The 22262-nt window shown below is 53.4% G+C and overlaps 1 protein-coding gene across 1 annotated transcript in view; it reads left to right on the forward strand.

Annotated features, from left to right (window-relative positions):
• Window positions 1–22262, forward strand: part of PDIA5 (protein disulfide isomerase family A member 5) — a 92879-nt gene that overhangs the window by 13326 nt on the left and 57291 nt on the right. The window contains exons 2-5 of the mRNA XM_019956650.2: window positions 6483–6609; window positions 9728–9815; window positions 19448–19531; window positions 20008–20053. Coding sequence (XP_019812209.2) covers window positions 6483–6609; window positions 9728–9815; window positions 19448–19531; window positions 20008–20053 — 345 coding nt within the window. The remainder of the gene's footprint in view (window positions 1–6482; window positions 6610–9727; window positions 9816–19447; window positions 19532–20007; window positions 20054–22262) is intronic.

A 22262-nucleotide genomic window follows, 5' to 3' on the forward strand; every position in this document is an offset into this window, starting at 1 on the left:
ATGGCTGCATGGCATCACCGACTCGATGGACGTGAGTTTGAGTGAACTCCGGGAGTTGGTGATGGACAGGGAGGCCTGGCATGCTGCAATTCATGGGGTCGCAAAGAGTTGGACACGACTGAGCGACTGAACTGAACTGAACTGAACTCCACCTCATTGTCTCAAGGTAGCTGCTTGAGTTCCAGCCATCTTTCCAGATTCTAGGGAGCAGAAAGGAGGAAGGGACTAAGAAAACTCTTAGACTGTCTATTAGGGACACTTCCTAAAAGTTGCTGCATAATACTTCGGTTTACATTCCAGGGGCTGGAATTTAGCCACAGGGCCACACTTGATGCAGGGAAGACTGAAAGGTTTGACTTTTAATGTGGGTGGCCACATGCCCAAGGCAACTCAGCAGTTTCTTCTTGAGGTGTAATTACCTCACTGTACTTCTCTGGTAGTGGTCACTAGATGAGGTTTGCAGAATATCATAATTGTAAAGGACTTTGGAAATCACTTTCAACCCCTTCATTTTACAGAGAAAGACACAGAGAAGGAGGCATGGCTTGTCCAAAGTCACACAGTCAGTAAATATCAAAACCAGCACAAAACTTGGGTCTCTGACTCTTGCTACCAAACCTCTAGCTCTCAAATATTCAGCCAGCTGTGGTTCTCTGACCTGGGGTTCAGGTCATGTGTTTGTAACCTTATTCCTGGATCCCTTTACCACCAGCTTCCTAAGAGTCTAGACTTAGATTCTGACATTTCAAAACTATTTTGAGTAAGATGTGGGCTACACTAAATTAAACCAGTTTCTTCACAGCTCCAAACATAAGAAGGCTATCTTTTTTCCAGGTGACAGAGCAAAAAGAAGGTCAAGTCCCACCTCCACCCTTTTTCCTAAATGTTAAAGTTCTGTCCTCAACTCTTCCTCCTTTAGCAAGTCGCTTTTACATACTTGAATACCTCTGGCTTCATAATCTGCATTGAATAGTGAATCTGTAACAACAGACAACCTCCTGGGCTATAGAGAATGTGAGGGTGCTGGCATGTACCCCAGAGATCTGGAGCTTTTTAAAGCTGAGGGTGTAATGTGGCAAGGACTGATCTCCTGTTATCTTCCAGAATTGCATGACTCTGTGTCTAGCCTGGTGGTGATGGTGGGTGAGGTTAAGTGAAGACAGCGGAAGTTGTGATGCGATGTATTAGAGAGAATGAGAGGAGGCAGAAAGGAGTCCAGACTCTGCACACACCTCTGACGAACCGCAGATCTGGGCTGACTGCCCCAGGGTCTTGAGAAGGGTGGCCAACAGCAGGTGTTCTGGGCTTGCAGGAAGTAGAGAGTTGGTGTAAATCCCTGCTGGGACCCTGCTTGCCCATTCTGGAAGATCTTGTCTTTTCCTGGTTAATTTGATTTCCCCCAACCGCGGGAAGGAGGTGCTTCTGGGAAGGATCCACTTAAGGTGCTGTGAGTCTAGGAGCTTGTGGGGTAGAGGTAAGCCACTACCTCTGGCCAGGACCTGGGAGGCCCGAACTCTGTGGCTTGACCTACTGTGTGACCGTGGTAAGTAAGTTAACCTCCCTGAGCTTCAGTTTCTTCATCTGTAGGATGAGGCTAGTGCCCACTTGTCCCGGAGGGGCAGATGGGCACAAAGCCAGGAAGGACCGTCCTCCGTGTGCTGTGTAGCCGGGTAGTTATTCTCGGTGCTGATGCTGGATTTGTGTACGTGCACATTTCTTCCTGCTTGGACGTGCTGTCCTGCCTGATTGCAGGCAGGGCCCTGAAGAGGAAAAGGTGGTGCTGGGTCTCCTGTTGTCCTCGCTCTGCCTGTGATTTGTCTCTCTAATAGTACTAATACAGATAATTACGAGGCTTGTGTCCTGTGTGCCAAGCATAACGTTAGGTTCTCTGTGTAGTTTAACTGCCTTGTTTGATCCTCAGCCAACACTGCAAGGCAGGTGTCAGTATTATCTTCTCCTCTTTGTAGGTGGGGAAGTGACACTCGTAACCCCTCAGATCATTCTGCTGTAAATGACAGTGCCTGGATTTGAGCCCAGGTTTGCCTGGACTCCAGACACAGTGCTCTTCCCATGTGTCTTGGCGGTGGTGAGACCACAGGGGGAGGAGAGCAAGCTTCTTGGCTGGAGGCCCCTGTGTCCGGCAGGCCCTAAAACGGGCAGACACCTATTCAGAAGGTGAGGGGAGAAGCCAGTGTCCTCGACCCCATTGCCTCCAGCTGTAGTAGAGGGTGGGGGTGAGGGCCTTTGTGTTGGGCACCCTGAGTGGCTGCTGGGCTCTGCAAGGTGCCTTGTGCTCTGATTGGGGGAGGGGCTCGAGTGGAGGAGACTGCTTCTCTGATGCTGGGTCCTGGTGTTCTGAGAAGGGTGCTGTGACAGGGCTTGGGAGCTCTGGGATCAGTACTCTGATGGGGGGCACTGGCTCTCTGATGCAAGTGGGACCTGGTTTTGGGGCCCGTGTTCCCCAGCAGTAGAAGGGAGTGTCCTTCCCAGGTGTGTTCTGCCCTGCACCCAGGGGAGGATTTATGGGTCTCAGCCCAGCCGGTGGGGTAGTTCAGCCCTGATGGAAATACTGTGAAGGCTGGGGTTGGCGAGCAGAAAGAAAGCAGTTATTGGGGGAAAGTCAGAAGGAGTTTGCACAGGCAACAGAAGGGGATTTTTTTTTTCTCTTCTTCCTCCAAAGTGAAAGACTTAGGGTGTAAAGAGCCTGCTTGCCTGCCAAACCCAGGAACAGCTCCATGGTTGGCTCGGATGGTGGCTGGCTTCCTTCGCACACATTGCCGTGTCCCCTCCTGAGGGCTTGACAAAACAGAGTTTGTGCATCATTAACATTGTTATTGTCGCCTTAGTTATTGTTATCAAGGTTTGTGGGTTGTGACTTATGAAGTCTGCAGGAAGGCTCTTGGCAGGGCTATCCAGGGCTCCCTGGAGCTGCATCTTAAGGGAGGGAAGGAGTGTGCATGCTGGAAAGGTTAGACTGAAGCGGAGGAGAAAGGAGAATGCTAAGCGGCTGGAGGAGAGTCCCCTTCGTTTAGAGGAGGGAGGAAAGGGCCGTGCTCCTGCCTGTCCCTGTGGTTGCTTGCTAAGGTGAGGGTCTGTCTGAGGCCATATATAGGGGCCTCTTACCCTCCTGTCAGAGATACTAAAGCGAGCATCTGAGCTCTTTGCACACCAAGTCCCCTGATTTCCCCTGGATCTACCTATCCTGACTGTTTTCCTCTTGTTCCCTTTATTTCAAATCCTCTCCTGGCAAATCCTGCCTCTCCTGTGCCCACAAACGTCCACGCGGCTCCCCGCCTTTGGTGGAGACAGCCCGCGCTTCTCCCCACCCTGAGCCGCCTGTGCTCCTGCATGTGTGTGCTTCTCTCTGCAGCCTGGCCTCCCACTGCACTTGGCCTGGCCTTTGCCTGTGTGTCTCCTCCCTGGTCTGCGTTGATGTGGTACTTCCTGCCTTCTTCCTGACTTTTCTCCTGGTCCCTCCTCCTCCTCCTCCTTACTTCTCCCTCTGGACCCTGACCTCTGAGACTTCACTGAGTCTCACTCTCCAGTCTGGAGGACACCTCGGTGGGGTGTCTTGTCCACATATCTGTGCCTAAGCTCATTATCACCTTCCTCAATGGAAACAAAAGCCTTCTCTTCTTCTCCATTCTTGCAATTTTGATTTTTGTTCCCTTTGGGTCATTTCGGCTTCTACTCTTCCTCCCTTGCTTACAGATGAATAGTCATTGAGTTCTGTTGTTTTTCTCTTGAGCCTCTTGGAGTGAACCATTTCTCTTTACTTGGGTGCCCCACCGGGGAGTCCCTTCACCTCCAGCCTTCTGACTGCCCAGTCTGAGATCACAGCCAGATGGGGCTTTCGAGCCAGGCTTTCAGGGTCCCACCCCACCCACCCTGGACTGGCCCCACCGGCCCTCTCCTACCACTCTCCAGCCCAGACCCTCCCTGACTGCCCTGGGTCTGTCTGGTTTCCGTGCTCCCTCTGGGTCTCCCAAGAGCTGTCACAGACTCACCTTGTAACATGCTCCCAGCGGAGGACCTCTGCAAAGGTCAAGTGTGTGGCAGTCGTGTGTGTCATGTTTATTGTGTTGGACAAACGTATCCTAAGGGCTTTCAAGGGGCAGGTGCTCCTAGTTTAGGGAGTGGAGTAGGGATGGCGCAAGGTGAGGAGGAGATGGACCCTCCATAAAGAGTTCTTAACCAGGCCGGCTGCAGACAGTGCTACGTTTAAGCCCCAGCCTCAGTGTATTTCTGGTAGACCTGAAGCTGTCTGCTGTGTGAGGGTGAATGCTGGGGCAGAGGCTTCAGTGGTTTGTGTACTCTGAGAGTAGCTGTTGGTTAGAATATAACCGTTAGATGACCTGAGGGATTCACTGGGCTTTCTAGGAAGGAAGCTGTGGATAAGCCTTGAGACTTGGTGCTCTTGTGGTTTCTGCTGTGGACACTTTGCTGTCGCTTGGCCCAGCGGAATGCTGCTGTGCTGCCTGGGCAGGTGGGCACAGGGCCCGCCATCCCTTCCCCTTTCCTGACCCCCCAGTCCAGAAATGCAGGTGCCTCTCAGGAGCGCTGATCTGCGGGTCAGAGTTCTGAGGCACTGGTCAAGGGCAGTTGTTTCTATTGACTACCCAGGTTATTTGAGGATTAAAAACAGCAGCATCAACATGTTTTTCCAACAGATTCTTTTCTTTTTTTCTTTTAACCATGTGCATTTTGTTATGGACCTTTCTGGAACAACATGTAATAATAAGGTGGAGTGGACTTTCTGGTGTAGTCTCAAAGCTGCTGTGTGAAGGCGGGGGGTCCTCAGGCATTGCGCACATCCTGCCAGGGCAGAATAAAGGAAAAAGCATTCCTGGACAACTCCTTCTGATGGTTTTACTCTGTGGAGAAGGTTAAGTTGCATCCAATGGCAGATTATATTTAGAAGCACTAGAATATGGACACATTTCTGTCTTGTACTCTGCTGAGATGGAAATTTACATTATATATTACAGTAACTGGTACTGTTAGAGTGCTGTATGATTTATAAGGCATGTTCGATAAGTTACCCCCTTTCATCCTCACAGCTGTCCCACAAGGGGAGGTATCATTATGTCCACATTGGATGCGAAGCACTAAGTCTGTAGAAGGTTGAGTGATGTTGCCTGGGCATCTTCACTATTGAGTGGAGCTCAGACTCAATGCAAGACTTCTGGCTACAAAGAGGCAATGGCCTAAGAGGACCTGGGGTCACATAGAGAGACGGGGGTTCAGATGCTAGCCCTGCTTCTTATTAGCTATGCAACTTTGGTCAAACTAACTGATCTATAAGATCAAGCGCATCGGATAATCTGTAGTTGCCTCTTCTTACCACATTCCTCCTCCAGAACCCTCTTGGGGGGACTAGGTTAGCAACATTCTGGAAGAGGGAGGGGAAGGTGCTGAGGGGTAGAGGCCTAGAGAAGATGGGTGATCTCAAGGTTCAGTTTGTCTGCACCCTGCCTGGTGTCTCCTGGCAGAGCGTTTCTTATTCCGTCTCTCCAGGTGTTAACCGCGGTATTTGCTGGCTGTGCAGGGGCCTGTTGGCCGGCTGTGTGGGTGAGGGGCTCTGCTGTGTCACAGTTTTGTTCAGACATTTAACAGCCTCCCCGTCCCTGCTCCTGCTTTCAGCCCACCTCTCATGCCTGCAGCAGGGCCTGGTACTTCCAGGGCCCAAGGTGTTCAGGGTTTTCTGTGGGAGAATTGGCTTGTTTCTTGTTGGCTGGTCTCCTTAGACCATTAGCTAAGTGGGGGAAGTGGAAAACCCCTCACCCACCCATTCATTCCCATCCTGAATGGGATCACATTAAGAGGCGATCATACTTCTCTGTGGATTTGGGGCTTTGGTGCTTCTAGGCAGGATGGAGTTTTCACATTGCTCCACTGTGTGACATTTGAGGGCAGGGCAGAGTACAGACCTTGACCTCGCAGAGAGGTCTTGATTGAAAGGGTGGCAGGAACGTCCATGCAGCATGCTTATGCACCCATGCAGTCCGTATGGCCTCATACAAAAAGTGCACGAAGAGGAAGGGGGAGCTGGTGGCTGGGAGTGGGCTGGAAGAGTCCCTGTGGGAGGGGTGCTACTTGGAGAGTACGTGCGTGAGTGCTAAGTTGTTTTAGTCGTGTCCCACTCTTTGTGACCCTGTGGACTGTGGTGCTCCAGGCTCCTCTGCCCATGGGATTCTCTAGGCAAGAATACTGGAGTGGCTCGCCATGCCCTCCTCCAGGGGATCTTCCCAACCCAGGGATGGAACCCGGGTCTCCTGCATTGGCAGGCGGCTTCTTTACCACTAGTGCTGCCTGGGATTTGGAGAGGGGGTGAGGCAAAAGGCAGGTGTCGGGTTGAGAGGAGGGTTGTACCTTATCCCTCCCCAGTCAGTTGTGCCTAGGGGCAACACATCTGGGGGTGCTTCTTGTCCTCGAGCCCACTGGGACTTGGGACTCACGGTCCTTGGCTCCTTGATCCCCAGGTGGTCCTGCCGACGTGGCTGTCCTCCGCAAAGTTCTCCTCACTCATCGAGAGAATCTCTGACCCCAAGGACTTGAAAAAACTTCTCAGGACCCGGAATAATGTACTGGTGCTTTACTCCAAATCTGGTGAGTGCCTCTCCTGGCCTTGGGGCCGTGGTCAGGGATGCAGTGGGATAGAAAGGAAGGAGCGGGGGCAGAGATGGGAGGCAGAGACCCCAGGACTAAAAACTGCTCACTGAGGGTCCTGACGAAGGGGCATTAGTGCTGCTGCTTTGGATCCCTAAGAGGTTATTTTAGTTCCTTTTACCAGGGTTCCTTAGGAAAAGCCCCCTGGAGTCCCTCAGTGCCTCAGGAGGGAGACGAAATGTGTGTGAAGGAGGCCAGAGGACACCCTGGATGGACTCTCTGGCTGCTGGACAGCAGGCCATCCCCGCCAGGGCCACACTTCACCAGAGCTGTGGATTAACTGACTGACTGGGCCAGCCTGTCTCCAGCTGATGCCCCAGGCATGGGGGCACACACCCAGGCTGGCAGTCCTGGCCTTGCCTGGCCCCAGTCTGTCTCGCTCTGGGGTCAGAACAAGAGACTGAGTTTGGAGTGGGCTCCGCGCTCAGTGTGGGGTGGAAATAGCGGTTTGCTTCTTCTGACCTTGAGGCTGGAGAGGGCATCATAGACGGAGAGGTTTGCTCAGCTCTTGGCTGCGACTTCGAACATCTGACTTGACACTGTTCCAGCAGAGTTAAGTGTTCTTGCTGCCCTCAAGGATGCCAAGTTTTCTGTGCCCCAGAGAAGCAGTAGCCGGTAGTCGGGGCCAGTTCCGGCACAGCTCTCTCAGCAGCTCATACTCGACACCCAGCCCAGGGCGGGAGCAGAGAGGTGGTGGTGCTGATGGATCTTCTGGATAGACGCGTGTCCCTCCTGAGGCCTGCGTCCTCCACACACCCGGCACGTGCTGGCCCATGCCGTTCTGAGGGCCTGGCACACGCTCCCAGGGATTGTTTTTCTGTTGGGAATGGGGGAAACTGAGGCAGGGGGCAGTAAGAGTCGCTCCTGAGGCCTGGGCTCTAGGGCCCTGAACAAGCGTGTCTCAACATCCTTGGGTGCCCCTGGAGCTAGGGGGTCGTCAGCCCACCCAGGAACATGCTCACTTTCTTCCCTGTGCACACCCCTTCCCATAAGCTCACCTTCTTAGAAGGGCTCTGCAAGGAACTTCTGAGACACACTCTCATTTGCTGCCTTGCCATGAGGGAGGCGGAGAAGGCAATGGCATCCCACTCCAGTACTATTGCCTGGAAAATCCCATGGACGGAGGAAACTGGTGGGCTGCAGTCCATGGGATCGCTGAGGGTCAGACACGACTGAGTGACTTGACTTTCACTTTTCACTTTCATGCATTGGAGAAGGAAATGGCAACCCACTCCAGTGTTCTTGCCTGGAGAATCCCAGGGATGGGGGAGCCCGGTGGGCTTCCATCTGTGGGGTCGCACAGAGTCAGACACGACTGAAGCGACTTAGCAGCAGCAGCGTGAGGAGGCAGTGCAGGTTGTCAGGTGATGTCCAGTTTACGAGTGAGGAAATTGGAGCTGCCTGGCCTGAGGTCCTTCAGGCAGTAGACGCTAGGGCGGGTCCCTCTGTCCCCTTTTTTTGCCTGGCCTCCTCTGCTGGAGGCAGGAATAACGTGCAAAATCTGCAGTGATGGAGGCACAGCCACCAGGAAAAGATGCGGAGAGTAGAGAGTGGGAAGGTGAGGTGTCTAGCCCAGGGCCTGAGGGGCTGGGAGCGCTCTTGTTTTCTCTTCTGCCCTGGCCCAACCTCTGTCCCTGCCTCTTGGCAGTGGAGCTCTCAGCAGCCCTGTGCACCTGGCTCCTCCCTGGTCGGGATCTCTGGGCTTGGACCCCAGTGGTCATTTTACCGTCCTGCCTCCTGCCCAGGCCTGTCCTGACACTGGGGACCTCCCGTGGCTTCAGGAGCACTGGCTTCTCTCCCCTCCTCTTCCTAGCCAGTGCCTCCCTTTCCATGGCTGAAAGGCAGGCTTAGGGAGAGGGCTTCATGTGCTCTACTCAAGTTTCCCTCCCCCGCCTCCCGATCCCAGTCTGAAGGGTGAGGACGACCTTTCCCACCTCGGCTGAGCCCCCGCACCCCCCCCACCCCCCGCATTGGCCTGGGGGTTTCAGGGAGGGCCTCTGTGGGTGGCTCTGTGCAGGGCTCTTGAAGGATGTTTTCTGTTCACTGCATAAAAGACTCAGCAGGCTTTGTGTTCACAAACAGCTTCCATTATCCACACTAGAAAAGGAGATCTGAGGAGGCAAATAATTCAGATATCATTTCTGCTTGGCTTTGAAACATATCATGCAGTTTCTGGCGGGTGAGGGCGGCAGCCTGCTGTCCCCACAGTGTCTGCATAGGGGCCCTTTCCAGGGAGCTAGCTGACAGGGACAATGGGGGAGCGTGACAGCCCGGCCACAGCCACCACGCAGTGGAGCACCACAGGCTGGTGGCATGGCGATCCTGGCCACAGGGGCTCCATGTCTAAGAGCCTGCCCTCGTAGCGTACATTCCAGGGGCTCTGCCCCGACACCTCGTCCTTTCTCACGCTCACTCTGCCTGGCCCTGAGGCGTAGTCCGTGGTCCTGCAGCTGACCCCCCCGGGGTACTGCCAGGCTGGGGAAGCAGGCTGTGAGAGTGACTTGGGTACATTTAGCGTCGGTCCATCAGAGACCAGAGTCGCAGGTAAACCTCATTTAATCACGGTGTTGTGCAGAGCCCCTAGGTGAGTGTGTGACGCACAGGTGAAGGAAAGGGTCTAGTCCCTGCCCTTGTCAATTCCCAGGTTGGGCACCAGGTCAGGCAAGCGTGGAACCAGCAGACTCGTTGCCTGCTTAGTTATAGAACTGTAATTGTTTGGTTATAGAATTTTCAAAGTGTGTCCCAGAAAGGTAACGAGTCAGAGATTCTACGGGGAGTTGAGGATCTACCTGAGAGACGGCAGAGTGAGGTGTGAGACGTGGCTTGAAGGAGGGGTGACGGGTTCTGCATCTGTGAGGGTCTCCCCTGCAGGAGCGGGGCTTTCTGAGAAGAGCTGGATGGTCCTCAGTTAGAACCGTTGCCCACAGGGATGTATTCTAGCTGGTGCTCAGAACCTCACCTCTAGGACTGGCCTCCGTCCTTCCTTGCCGAGGCAAGATGGCAGGGGTGGGGGCAGTGTGCTTGGGTACAGGTGTTTATTTGTTTGTTTATTTTGCAGAAGCTGCAGCTGAAAGTCACCTCAAGTTACTGTCTACTGTCGCCCAGGCAGTGAAAGGACAAGGCACCATCTGCTGGGTGGACTGTGGGTATGATCCTGGGGACGTGGGACATGGTGGCTGGAGGGCGAGGGGTGGGCTCTGGTAGGTTGGGTGGGAATTGTTCCTGATTGATATTCTGGGAGAGGAGGTATGATGGAGAGACAACTGCAGAAGGACACCCTCCCCCGAACCCCCCCAGTGATGCTGCAGGACCGCTATGGGCTGGAGAAGGGTAGGTGTGGCTCCCCCTCCTGTCTTTCCCCATCCCTCTTCTTCCCTTTTACATAGTACTTTTACTTGTTAGTCTGTTGTCATGCACTTGATTTTTGTCTTCTCAGAGGGTGGCAGAAGGAGCCTTGATGCCCGAAGAGGCAAGATGATTTTCAGGGCCACTTGGTGGGCTCGTTTATGGGGGGAATCTGCGTTGAGAACCATGTGCTTTACCCGCAGCCCAGGCCCTTCATGGGGGTCTCCAGGGCCCACAGGGCACAAGTTGGGAGTCAGCTGGCAGACCTGTCTGTTGCCCTGGCTTCCGAGGTGGCTCCGTCACACGGGTCAGTCCTGGACAGGTGGCTGAGTCCTTCCAGCTCTTTGCTCTGGCCTGTGTCCCTACCCCAATGTGTCCCGATGACAAGGCTGTGAGCTGCTCCTCCTCCTGCTGCCCCTGCCCCCTCCCAGAGACTCTGTGTCACTGTCATGGTGGCAGAATCACACGCCAGCCCACAGGAGGCCCCTTCTGAGTGTGGCAAAGGGGGCGCTTTGAACTCCTCAGATCCTTCTGAGTTTGGGGGTTTTAAGTCCATGGTGTTTTCGGCTTCCCTTCCTTCTCCTCATTAGGAGTAATTGCCACATCTCTCCACATTCAGCACTTTTGCTGCTGGGATTTATATACACACACCTCTTGTCACATAATTAGTTCCCAATTGGGCATAGATTGGCAAAAACAGAGCAAAGACACAGACAGTGAAACATATGGAAAAGGTCGGGAAGAATAGGTTTGTTTTTGCACGTTTGTTGAGCACTGTCTGCCTGCAAGGCACTGCACTGGGTGGACACCAGCATTTACATGTCCTTCTGATCGAGGACAGGAGGTGTTCCCAGGGCCGCTGGGTCCTCACCTGGATGTGGGGTTTATTGGGAACGTGAGTTTGGGAAGAGCAGGGGAGAGGATCACAGGTAGTACTATAGTTTTGTTAGTACGGGGACGAGGTGGGGCTCTCCTGGGAACATGGCAGTTCTTTTCCTGCATGGCCCATAAGGGTCTTTGTAACCTTTAATATCTCTGTCCTTGCCTGAGTCACAAACCTTTTACTACTGTGTGGGTTCCGTGAGCTGTTAGGGGCTCCACTCCAGTGCAGTCGTCTCCCTCTTCAACCTAAGTTCTCAGTGGCTGTTTTGCAAATAAACTTCTGGGACACAACTGTTTTATAATTGGTAACCTCAAGCTGTGGAGGAGCCTGGTAGGCTGCAGTCCATGGGGCCGCTAAGAGTCAGACACGACAGAGCGACTTCACTTTCACTTTTCACTTTCATGCATTGGAGAAGGAAATGGCAACCCACTCCAGTGTTCTTGCCTGGAGAATCCCAGGGACAGGGGAGCCTGGTGGGCTGCCGTCTCTGGGGTCGCACAGAGTCGGACACAACTGAAGCGACTTAGCAGCAGCAGCCTCAAGCTGGTCCTGCCTGTCATTGGAGAGAACTGATAGAAAGTCATATTTTGACAAAGCACTGAATGAGAGCAGAAGACGTCTTCGTCAAGCAGTGTTTGCTGTACTCTGTGTGTGTGTGTGTGTGTGTGTGTGTGTGTGTGTGTGTGTGTGCGCGCGCGCGCGTGCCTGTCTGGCCTCACACCTCCCGATTGATTCAAACACCAGTTTAATGGAACAGATGGCTCACTAAACAGTTGATGAGATTTCAGTTGTTGGTTGCTTCTAGTTCAGAGTGGGTCTGGATGTGTTTTTATCTCCCAGGTGTGTCTCTGTCTCCTGTATTTTACCAGGACTGCTCTGTGTGACTGGCAAAGTGATAGAGCCCGTTAGAGGGGATAGGGTTCTCTGGAATCTCCATACCAAGCCAATGGAGCCTCATCACAGGGAGTTCTTCCCAGGCTCGTAGGTGGCGGAAGTGGGCAGGAGAGCTTGGTTTAGGTGGATGAACCCCATCCACCTGGGTCCATTCACTTGAGCACTTACTCTGTGCTTTGAGGCACAGACCTGGCTAATAGTGTCTTTGAGGATTGCAGTGTGCAAGGAGGCAGCAGACATCTAGCCAGGTGATTACAGTCACTTCATTCATTCTGCCTAGAAAGGTTGAAGACAACTTCACAGAGGAGGTTGAGTTCAGACTTGGGGCAAGCCTTCAGAGGACCAAGTCTTTCACATGCCCGGGGCTTCCCTGCAGGCAGCTCCCTGTGGTGTGGCCCCTTGGGTTGTCTGGCCGATGGGACTGGAGGTGACAGTCCTGCCTTGCTCCCTGGACAGGCAGGACTGTATGGGACTGGGCTTGGTGTGTAAAGACAGACTAAGAAGAAGAGAACTGGGGACTCATTTGGAGACATAATATCTGGAATCAATAAAAAGTGCCGCTGGGAGAGAGAATCCTGTGACTTGATGCTCTAAGATGAAGATCTAGGGGGCAACTTATGACTTTAAAGAGGTAACCTGAAGACAAAGGGTTGACTGTTCACATAATTGCTACTCAACTCATGCCTCTAAGAGGAGGCATAAGCTGAAATATTAAGTAGCTTTTAAAAGTTTAGATAAGTAGGTGGATTATGGAGCTATAATGGATGATGTTGGAAGCCAGAATATCAGAGGTAGGATACAACTAAATCTTCCCCAGAACAACCACAGGGATAGAACTGGGAGCTCTGGTCCATGCGGGCCGCCCTGGGGGGCAGGGCACGGATCACCATTACACAGGGAGATCCCCATGGATGTGAGCTGGAGAACCCCTTCTGTCAGCTGCTCCTGCTCAGAGATTTCTGAACGTGCCCCATAAACCATTAGGGGAACCCAGTGTGTTCTTTCCAAGCCCTGTGATGACAGCTCTCAACCGTCGCCCTAACAGCACTCAGCTGTGTTCTTGAGTCTGAATGAGATGCCCCTGGGGTGGGCAGATGGAAGGGCAGAAATGCTCCGGCGAGTGCTCTCCTCTGCTCTGCAGGCGTGTGAGCGGGGGACCACAGGTGAACAGCCGGAGCACGGCTGCCCTTGCATGGGCCCTGCTGCATGTGGTTCCCCACCTCTGCGTCCCGCCTTGCCAGCGAAGGGATGGAGGCAGAATAGGGATGCCGGGTCTTGCGGTGGGATGATGGCCCCTCTGCTTTCCTCCTTTAGAAGGCAGGTGAGGGGGCCAGTGGGCATCTGGGGGAGAGAAGACAGTGCTCCAGGGTGGGGAATCTGTAGAGTGTGTGCTGTAATGACACAGCCCCTGGCTGAAGGGTCAGCTCAGCTGCTTACTAGCCCAGTGACCCTGGCCAGGTCGCTTACCCTGAATCTGTTTACTCATCTGTAAACGGAACAATAATACATAGTCTGCTTTCTTTCTGGGTCTGTGGTGAGGATCAGGTAAATGAAAGTTCTTTGTAGAATAGAATTTAAATCTGAGATCCCATTCTACTCTTTTTATTTTTCATCTGGGCCAGTTTGTTAGGGCATCAAGAAGTTGGAGGGAGGGAGATGATATATTTGTCTTCAAGAGCTTTTCCTTGGGTGAGGACCCCTTGGTCATTGTGAGGATGCCTCTGAAGAGAGATGAGTCAGCTGCAGTGCACAGGCTGTTCTGTTTGGACCCTTAAGAACTATGGGGTGCTGTGAAACTTGTGGGACTGTAGGTTTGAGGCCTGGCTTTGAGCCTAGGCTCTGACAGCAAATAGCTGTGTGACCTTTGGCAAGTCACTGCCTGTCTCTGGGCTTCAGTCTACTCTTGGGTGAAACATGGAGTTGAATCTTCCAAGTTGCTCTCATCCCTACATAGCCTGGTTGAGAACATTCTGGAGCTACCAGGCTCTTACATGTGTACACATAGGTGCCTGTATGTATGCACATGAAGGCACGTGTATTCATCTAAGTGTGTGGGAGGGTGTGTCTTCTGGTCTTCACGCCTTTCCCCACCCTAGGTATCTGCCTCTGACATCCCTCCTGTCCTTCCCTCTCAGCCTCTCTCCTCCTCTGTTCCTCTCTTTGATGGTTTCTCTTGCCTCTTCCTTTCTCTGGTCCCTGCCCATTCTTTTGGTCTTTTTCCGCCTCTCTTCTCTATGTGGATATTTCTTCTCTTTTCCTTGCTTTTCAGGCTCTTTCCTCCCTACCCCTGCCTGCACACCGACAGCCACACACACCCTTCTCTGCCGGTTTTCTCCCAGGCCCCGGGCCCGTAACTTGTTGCTCTGAGGTGTCTGTAGGCTTTCTGGCCTCCGTCCAGGGACCTGTCAGCTCTCCCTTTCCCTCACTCTACCTCCTGGCTCAGATCTCAGCAGCCACACTCGGGTTGGCTGGTGGTACTTGTTCAGCTCTTAAGTGGGTTGTGTGTGAGGGAGTTGGTATTCCCTGCGTGCTCTGCAGCCTGGCATCGGGCTCGGCCTTGGCTCGGAGTGCTGCTGTCTGGACAGCAAAGCTGGAGCCAGCAGGCGGGACCTGTGCCCGGCGTGCTGATTCCAGGGGCTGATTCTCACTGGGCCGAGGCAGCCTTATGGGGTGCTTGCCGCTTTCTTCTCCCGAGGGTGAAGGTCATTATGTTACGGCATTTTCCTCCTTTCCCGCTCTCATTCTCCCATCTGCTGTCTTTCTCCAGGAGCAGCACTGGCTTCCCAGATCCGAGATGGGGGGGCCTGCCAGGGCAGGCATAACGTATTTTGAAGCCCATGTTTTCTTCCAGAAATTATTTGCTCCTTTACATGTAAGCATGTGGAATCACCGTGGGATATAAAGTGGGCTTCCAGAAACGGTTGTCGTGCTTTTGTTGTAGCTTCAGACACCTCCTGGCATGCTGCCATGCTCTCATGAGGGCTCTGTGTCCCCTCCAGAACTGCTGGGCTGGGGAAGCAGGTGGAGGATGGGATGACACACTCCTCTTTCTTGTGTCCCGTCTCTCTTATGAGCTCTGCTGGGTGATTCATGCTCGATCAGGTGCCTTCTTGAGGTCATACCCAGGAGGACAGGCAGACCTGGGAGGATCCTGCTGTGGGAGTCCCGTTGTCAGCAGGGCTAATGACCAGCCCCCCAGGTCCTGGCAAACTGGAGGCCTGGCTCTTCCAGGGCTGTTCTCTGTCTCCCGGCTTTGTCCTCCAACCCCTTCCTTCCATGTCGTCCTCTACAAGTCACTCTGATGCTGTTTCTTGCTCACTCGCTCGTCTTTCATTTTCTTCATGTCTCTGAAGTGGGGAACATGTCCCACCTTTCCTCTCCTTCCCACCCTCAGGGTCACAGGTACATCTGCTCAGAATCCTGCCGTGTTAGACCCAGCAGATAGGGTCTCTTCTTTGGTGGGAAAACGGACCCCAGGAAGGCTGAGTGGGCCAAGGGCACACAGTGTCCAAGACAAGCTGGGGATCCTTATAGTCTGCTTTCTGCCTGCTGCAGGAGGCTGCCCAGGGTTTGAGTGGATGTAAGGTTGTTGCCTGGCCAAGCGAGGATCTGATCATGAGTTAGGAGAGAGATGATGGAGGTTCAGATCTTTTTTGAATCTCCACCATCTGTCCTGGCTTCTGGCTCCTAGTTCGTCCGTCAGGATGCAGGCAGCCTGCCTTGGTGTTTTAGTAATACTTGACCCCATAGGGGGATGGAAAGCTCTGTCCAGCTTGTGTGACAGCTCTGCATTTTGCAGCTGGGGAACCAGGGTCCTGCTGGAGGTCACAGGCTGGCTAGTGGCAGAGCCAGACCTAGATGCCCAGTCGCTGCAGCTGGCGGCCACTGCGGGAGGATTTCCTACTTAGGCTGTGACTTCTGTAAGTCGAGTACCCCCTTGCAGAGCCTCCAGCACCTTACTTCTCCCTCTTCTGCTCTCACCCTCTCACCTTTTATCTCTGGTGGGTCTCTTGAATGATCCTCACTGCACGTGCAGATCTAGTAAGCACAGCACTGTATACCTGCAGCCACTCTCTGCACTGCTGGCCAGCGACCCACAACAAAGTTGAACAAAAACACTGGGCTGTCTGTCTGGGCTGGGGATAGGGAGGGAAGTGTGAAAAGGCTTCAGTGATCTTCCTCCACATTCTCTGTAGAGCAGAGTCCAGGGAGGCGGGGGAAGAGGGGATGTGGCAGGTCGGGGTGAGTAACCAGTAACCAGGCAGAGGACGGTGAGGAGCCACAGAGAAGGCTGGTTCCTGCAGGACAGTCTAGGGAGTGACAGGTGAAGACCTCTGCACTGCCAGTCACTTTCTGTGGTTGTCCCCTCCCTCTCATCCCAGCAAAGCAGCTCATTCCCTGTTGTCTGCCTTTGTCTCCTTCCCCGCCAGAGCATTAGTCATTGGCTAGGGAAGGGCGGGAGCACAGTTAACTGCGAAATCTATCAACCCAGATCCTTTTAAGTCCCTGAACTTGGGTAATTTCTCCCCTTCTTGAACTCTTACGAGTTTTCGTGTACTGCACAGTTAGTGCATATGTGCACACACACACACACATACACACTCTGAGAGTCAGAATCATAGGACGGAGGGGAGCTGATCTGAAAGCGCACTGTCAGGAATTGTCACCTGGCAGGATTCCTGGAGCTAAGTAGGCAGAGCCCAGAGAGCCAGCCATGAGCGCCTCATCCCAGCACGACAGCCAGCATCACTCACTCACTCACTCAGGCTATTTATAGAGCGCCTGCTATGTGCCCTCAGCCGTTGTAACCCTGGGGAACCAGCCATGAACAAAACAAAGCCATTGGCTTGGTGGAGCAAACCTTTCTGATGGGGCTGACAGTCAGTGGACATATTGGGGGAAGGGCAGAGAGCCAGTGGGGAAGGGCGGGCGGCAGTGCCAGATGAGGGGGGCTGAGGCGCTGGGATCTGAGAACAGAGGTGCTCATAGAGGTTGGGAAGCGGGCTCCCCACCCACCGTCCTGGGTGCCTGCGCGCGCTGTGTGTGTGTCGGTGGGGGGGAGCGGTGGGGGGTGGGGGTGTGTGAAGCAGAGGAGAGGAGAGGGTTGCAGAGTCGGCCTGAGGGATCCTGTGGCCAAGATGGAGTTGTGGTTGCTGGAGGGTCATGGGGTCCTAGGCTGGCAGCGGGCGGGGCTGGACATGCCTGAGAGGAACCTCCATGCCCACCCCCAAAGCTCCACCCAGCCCAGCCAGCTGCTTTGGGACAATACTCCTAAGCCTGGCCTGGATTCCCCGGGACAGCAAGGCTTTTTCCCAAGGAGTAGGTTTTTTCTGCACAGCCAGCCGGGGTTGGGGTTGCAAAGACTAGGCCCCGTCTCTCCTCTCTTTGCTTCATAAAATCACAGGAAGAGGCTGCCAGCCAGGCTCCATGAGGAGAGCGCTGGTGTGAGGCTGCCTTGCAGTCTGGGCGCCCCTGCTGGATGCTAGCATAGGGCAAGGGTGCGGCAGGTACCTGAACCTGGTTTCTGCCGTAGCCGCTATTTGTTGTCATGTTTGAGTGGACAGTAGGTGGTCCCAGAAATCGTTGCATAAAGCAGAACAAATCCGGACAGGGAAAGTGCCAAGGGAATGGTTGTAAACATCCCAGTTGAGCCCTCTCGTCTTCCTTGGGGCACGGAAAGGGCACCTCGGACACAGTTGTCAAACAGACCCTGCTGCCTGTCCATGTGGCTTCACCACAGAGCACGTGTGGGACAGGGCAGACTAGACGGTAATCACCACCGTCAGTGGGTGCGTGGCTTCGTGGCTGCACCTTACAGGCCCCCACGCTCTTGGCCCTTCTGGGTCCCCTCCGCACCCCAGCTTCTCTGTCCTCTCTGGACTCCCTATCTTAAAAGATTCTCACCTCCCTGGGGGAGCAGCCATGGCTGCGTCATTAGCCTTCCTTCCTGAGATCATTGAGCGTTTCTTGAGTTCTCTGTGAGCTGGGGCAGGGTTGTGGCTAGAAGCTGCAGGGGCTACAGTGATGGCCACTACAAGCAGGACTGCGTAGGGAGGGATGGTGTGGAGGTTTCGGGGGGTCCCTGAGTGTGCCTGACACACCCTCTCCAACCCACACACCTGGCCGGTAAGACATGCTTCTTGAATTGCAAATTGCATATTCACACTTGAAATGAGGTTCCATAGTGTTGCCTGACCATTGTGAGTGTGGCTTTTAGAATTGAGCTGAATGGTGTAATTAGTCCATCTGCTCCAGGGCTGGTGCACAGCTGTGTGAAGCTGATGGCTGTCAAAGGTGAACAGGTGGGAGCTGACAGGACTTCCCTCAGGTGGTGGTCATACCAGGCAGAGCAAATTTTCTCATGCAGTGTGTACCCACTCCAGTGTTCTTGCCTGGAGAATCCCAGGGACGGGGAAGCCTGGTGGGCTGTCGTCTATGGGGTCACACAGAGTCGGACGCAACTGAAGTGACTCAGCAGCAGCAGCAGTGTAGTCAGGGATTGGTGCAGGGTTGGGGGGCGCTGAGAGACCCTCACTGAGTCCACTGAGATGTGGGGAGAGGGTCCTGGCATGAGGAGCATGGCCGTATGAGTGGGGTAGCTGGTTGCCTCTGGTTGGAAGTTGGGAAGACGTGGCTGAGTGTGGTGAGGTCATAGGGAGGCTGCGAGAGCAGGTGAGGTCTCTGAGGGGACTGGTGCAGGGAACAGGGGAAACCAAGCCTCATGGGGGTGGGAGAGGGGTTGGAGAGATGAGGGAGAGCCAGGCAGGGTAGCAGCAGGTATCAGATCACCTGGGAGCCTCCTTAAAACACGGTTGCATGAGGACCCGCTGGGCGTTTTGATTGAGTAGGTCTGGGAAGGAGCTGAGAATTTGCACTTCTGACAGGCTCCTGGGCTGTGGTGATACTGCTGGTCCAGGGACCACATTTTGAGATCAGAGGTCTAACAGAACGGGAAGCAAGATTAGAGGGGTCATGCATAAGCACTTGGGGAACAGTGGATGGCACCCGGCCGACGCGTCTCGTTAGAAGGGCTGCAGGGGTGTGATCCTGCAGACGCTAGCACCTCACTGAACCTTTCGCTGTTCTCTCTCTGGCTTTTATCAATACCTGATCAGATTTTGTAACTCCTTCAACATCATAGAACATTTTTCTCCTACCCTGGTCTGGTGGTGGCACATGCCGCAAATCAGAGGTTTAAAAAAAAAAAAACTCGCTGGGGCCACAGGTGGAGCTTCTGAGTCATGGTCTGCGAGAGGGTCAGGGAATCAGCATGTTTGAAAACTTCCCCCAGGTGATTCTAATGAGCAGCCGGGATTGGGAACCACTCCCCTGAGCTTGTTTTTCTTAAAATGTGCCACCTGCCCACTAAGCTTTTAGGGAACTTACTTTGTCTGGATCCACCAGATGGCCCCTTACAGGCAGTGATCTGTCCTCCCCATCTGCTTGCCTCTGTCTTTCCAGATCAGTCCAGATCCTGCTGGTTTCCCTCCTTCCTCCAGTTCTCTGAGAACTCATTTGTAGTGAGGGCCTCACTTGCTATTGAGAATCCTAAGTTATCTCCTTTACTCTTAGGTCACCAGCAGATTTTCCTCTGTCAAAACCTTCACAAGGACTTTAGGTAACAAGTGTCTTTTCCCCAACATTTGTGTCTTTCAGTGACGCAGAAAGTAGAAAATTGTGCAAGAAGATGAAAGTTGACCTGAGTGCAAAGGACAAAAAGGTTGAATTATTCCATTACCAGTAAGTACACATAGACTTTTCCAATTTCCAAATAAATACTAAAAGCTTTCATTGGTATTCTCCGCAAACCACAGTTTTTAGTGAGATTAATTTTATTTCAGAATGATGTTTTTTGTGTTTACAATTATTTCTTAAAAAAAAAAAACTTGAGCTGTGTTCAACAGCTGAATCTTACTAAGATTCTGCAGGAAATCTAAAGGTTAAGTGTCTTCAGGTGAGTGCGTGCCAAGTCGTATCTGACTTTTTGTGATGCTGTGGACCGTAGCCTACCAAGCTCCTCTGTCCCCGGGATTCTCCAGGCAAGAATACTGGAGTGGGTTCCCATGTCCTCCTCCAGGGAATCTTCCCTACCCAGGGATCAAACCCAAGTCTCTTTTGTCTCCTGCAGGCAGCTTCTTTACCACTAGTGCCACCTGGGAAGCCCATGTCTTCATAACCAATCCTAACATTAACACCTTTTTCTCCTGTTTTCACAGGGATGGTGCATTTCATACTGAATATAACCGAGCTGTGACGTTTAAGGTAAATTTCCCTGCCTTGTTCTCAGCAGAGGAGGAAGGGCAGAGTGATCTGAGGGAGTCTCATCTGTAGAACACAGGTCAGCAGAATGCCTGGAGAAGTTTGTAGCTGTGAAACCAGAGGGGATGGCCCACTGCTTGGTAGACAGTTTATGACTCTTTCAGTGAGAGAGACATCTGACATCACTCTGTCCAGTGAGACATCTGACATCATGCCCTCCTCTGCAGAGGCCAGAGTCTCCCTTCAACTGTCCAGAGCCCTCCTTCACCTCTGCAGTCATGTCCCTGGGGGCTGCCCATAGGCCTGAGGGGGCCAGTGGTGCCCAGGTTAGCACAGCATGCAGGACCCGGGCAGGGCAGCAGCTGGGTCCAGATGAGATGCCCACGTCACTGAGCCATTCTCGGCTACAAATCCGATTCAAAAAGAGATAGAAAAGCGTCAGTGAAAATAAGGATGGAGATTCTCTGCCCTGCAGGTGTTATCCTGTATACCCTGGCAGCTCTCCGGGCCCCGAGTCCTTCCACTGCCCTTGGTTCTCCTCCTTCATGTTCCCTCCCTCAGATCATTCTTCTCCTGCTCTGGTCCAGGCGGCAGCCCCTGCCCTGGCCAGGGCCATGTGTTCCTTCTGTCGCAGCATATGTTGAACCCACCCTCTCTGATTCTCCTGCTTAGACTGCATTAGACCCTGGGCTCCTCTCTCTTTCCATCTGTTTCCTTCCATTCTTTTCTGTCTGTCCATCTGTTTGTGTGGCTGTCCATGCCCTTCTCCCTCTGCCTCTCTCCCCCTACCTCCTTGGTCATTTCTTGTTTATCCATTAAATCTTGTTTTTTTTTTAAGTTGCCGCAGCTTTTACTTAATACAGACTCAGCCTGATTACTCATCATCTTAACACCCACTTAGACACTTAGAGATAATTCTACCAACTAGAGTTGCTTAACCCCTCTTATTCTGTGTTAAGATGTCAGCTGAAGTGGTAACACGTGCGCCTCAGATGTGGAAGCTGGGTGGTGTGGGGGCATTGCTGATAGAGGCGGCGGGGCTTTTTGTTTTGTGTCTGGAGGTTGTGTTCAGTGTATATTTAGCTGGCCCTCTGAGGAGTCCGTCCGGGGCTTGAGGAGCAGGGAATAGCAGCTTCTCAGAACTGCAGTGGCAGGAGAGACACCCAGGTAGGTGGTCTGGACCTGCCTGGGTCGGGGAGTCTGAGTCCTGGCTTCTGTCCACCTTCTCACAAAGACCAGGTGTATGGGATCTGCTCACTCCCATCCTGCCTGTGATCTTGGCATCAAGGAGCTGGAGAAGTGGCTGAGCATGGTACAGGGTCAGGGTCATAGGTGGGGACAGGGCATCCTTGGTCCCAGGGTCCCTGAAGCCCATGGGACCATCAAGGACTGGGGAGGAGTCCCTGGGGTTCTCTAGGGTAGGGGGGTGTGATGGTGGAGCTCCCCATGGCTGCCCGACAGCTCCAGGTTCTCAGGGGGAGCAGCCGTGAGCAAAGCCCTCCCTGGTCTCGGGTCTGTTTTCCCTTCAGGGTTTCTCCTGAGCTTCTATCTCTGGGAAGATGGAGGAGTCCCCCGGCAGGGTGGGTGCACAGTCTGGCTGTTGTTGCTGTACCCTTGTTCAGAAGGGGCCTTGATGCCGAGGCAGGGGTGGGGTGCTAGTACTTTAACTCGGCTGGTGCTGGCACAGGCCAAGAGTGCCACCCCCCCACCCCCCCAGGGCAGTAGTTCCTACCTACTTTGAGTTCCTATGCTACTGAGAATCTCCTGGAAGCTGTGGACCTTATCCCTAGACACTGTGCATACATACATCGGAAGGAGTGTTTTCCCATGAGTCTCGGGCTGCACAGACTGTTGAGGTCCACGGTGCACCCTAAGTTGATAGCATCTGCACCAGGCTTTCTGGAACAGCAGGCGGGTGGGCTCCCATAAGCATCTTAATCACATGGCTCGTGGGCGTGCCCTGTGGCTGTGGGTGAGTGGGGCTTTCAGGGCAGCGCTGCTGGCCTCACTTTGGCTGTTGTCATCACAGTGAAGCTTTGACAAGGTGCTGAGAGAAGGCTGATCCGCCTCTGCCTGGTAGGAATAGCCGTCTTCTCTTGCCAGCAGGCATTTCATAGCTCTGTTTGGACAGACAGGGACCACTATCTGAATGAAATTCTGCGAAGTCCTGGCTGACTCCCACTCTCCCACAGAGCTCTTTCCAAAAAGGAAT

Source organism: Bos indicus, chromosome 1 (genome assembly GCF_029378745.1).
Source record: "Bos indicus isolate NIAB-ARS_2022 breed Sahiwal x Tharparkar chromosome 1, NIAB-ARS_B.indTharparkar_mat_pri_1.0, whole genome shotgun sequence".
Classification (NCBI taxonomy): Eukaryota; Metazoa; Chordata; class Mammalia; order Artiodactyla; family Bovidae; genus Bos; species Bos indicus.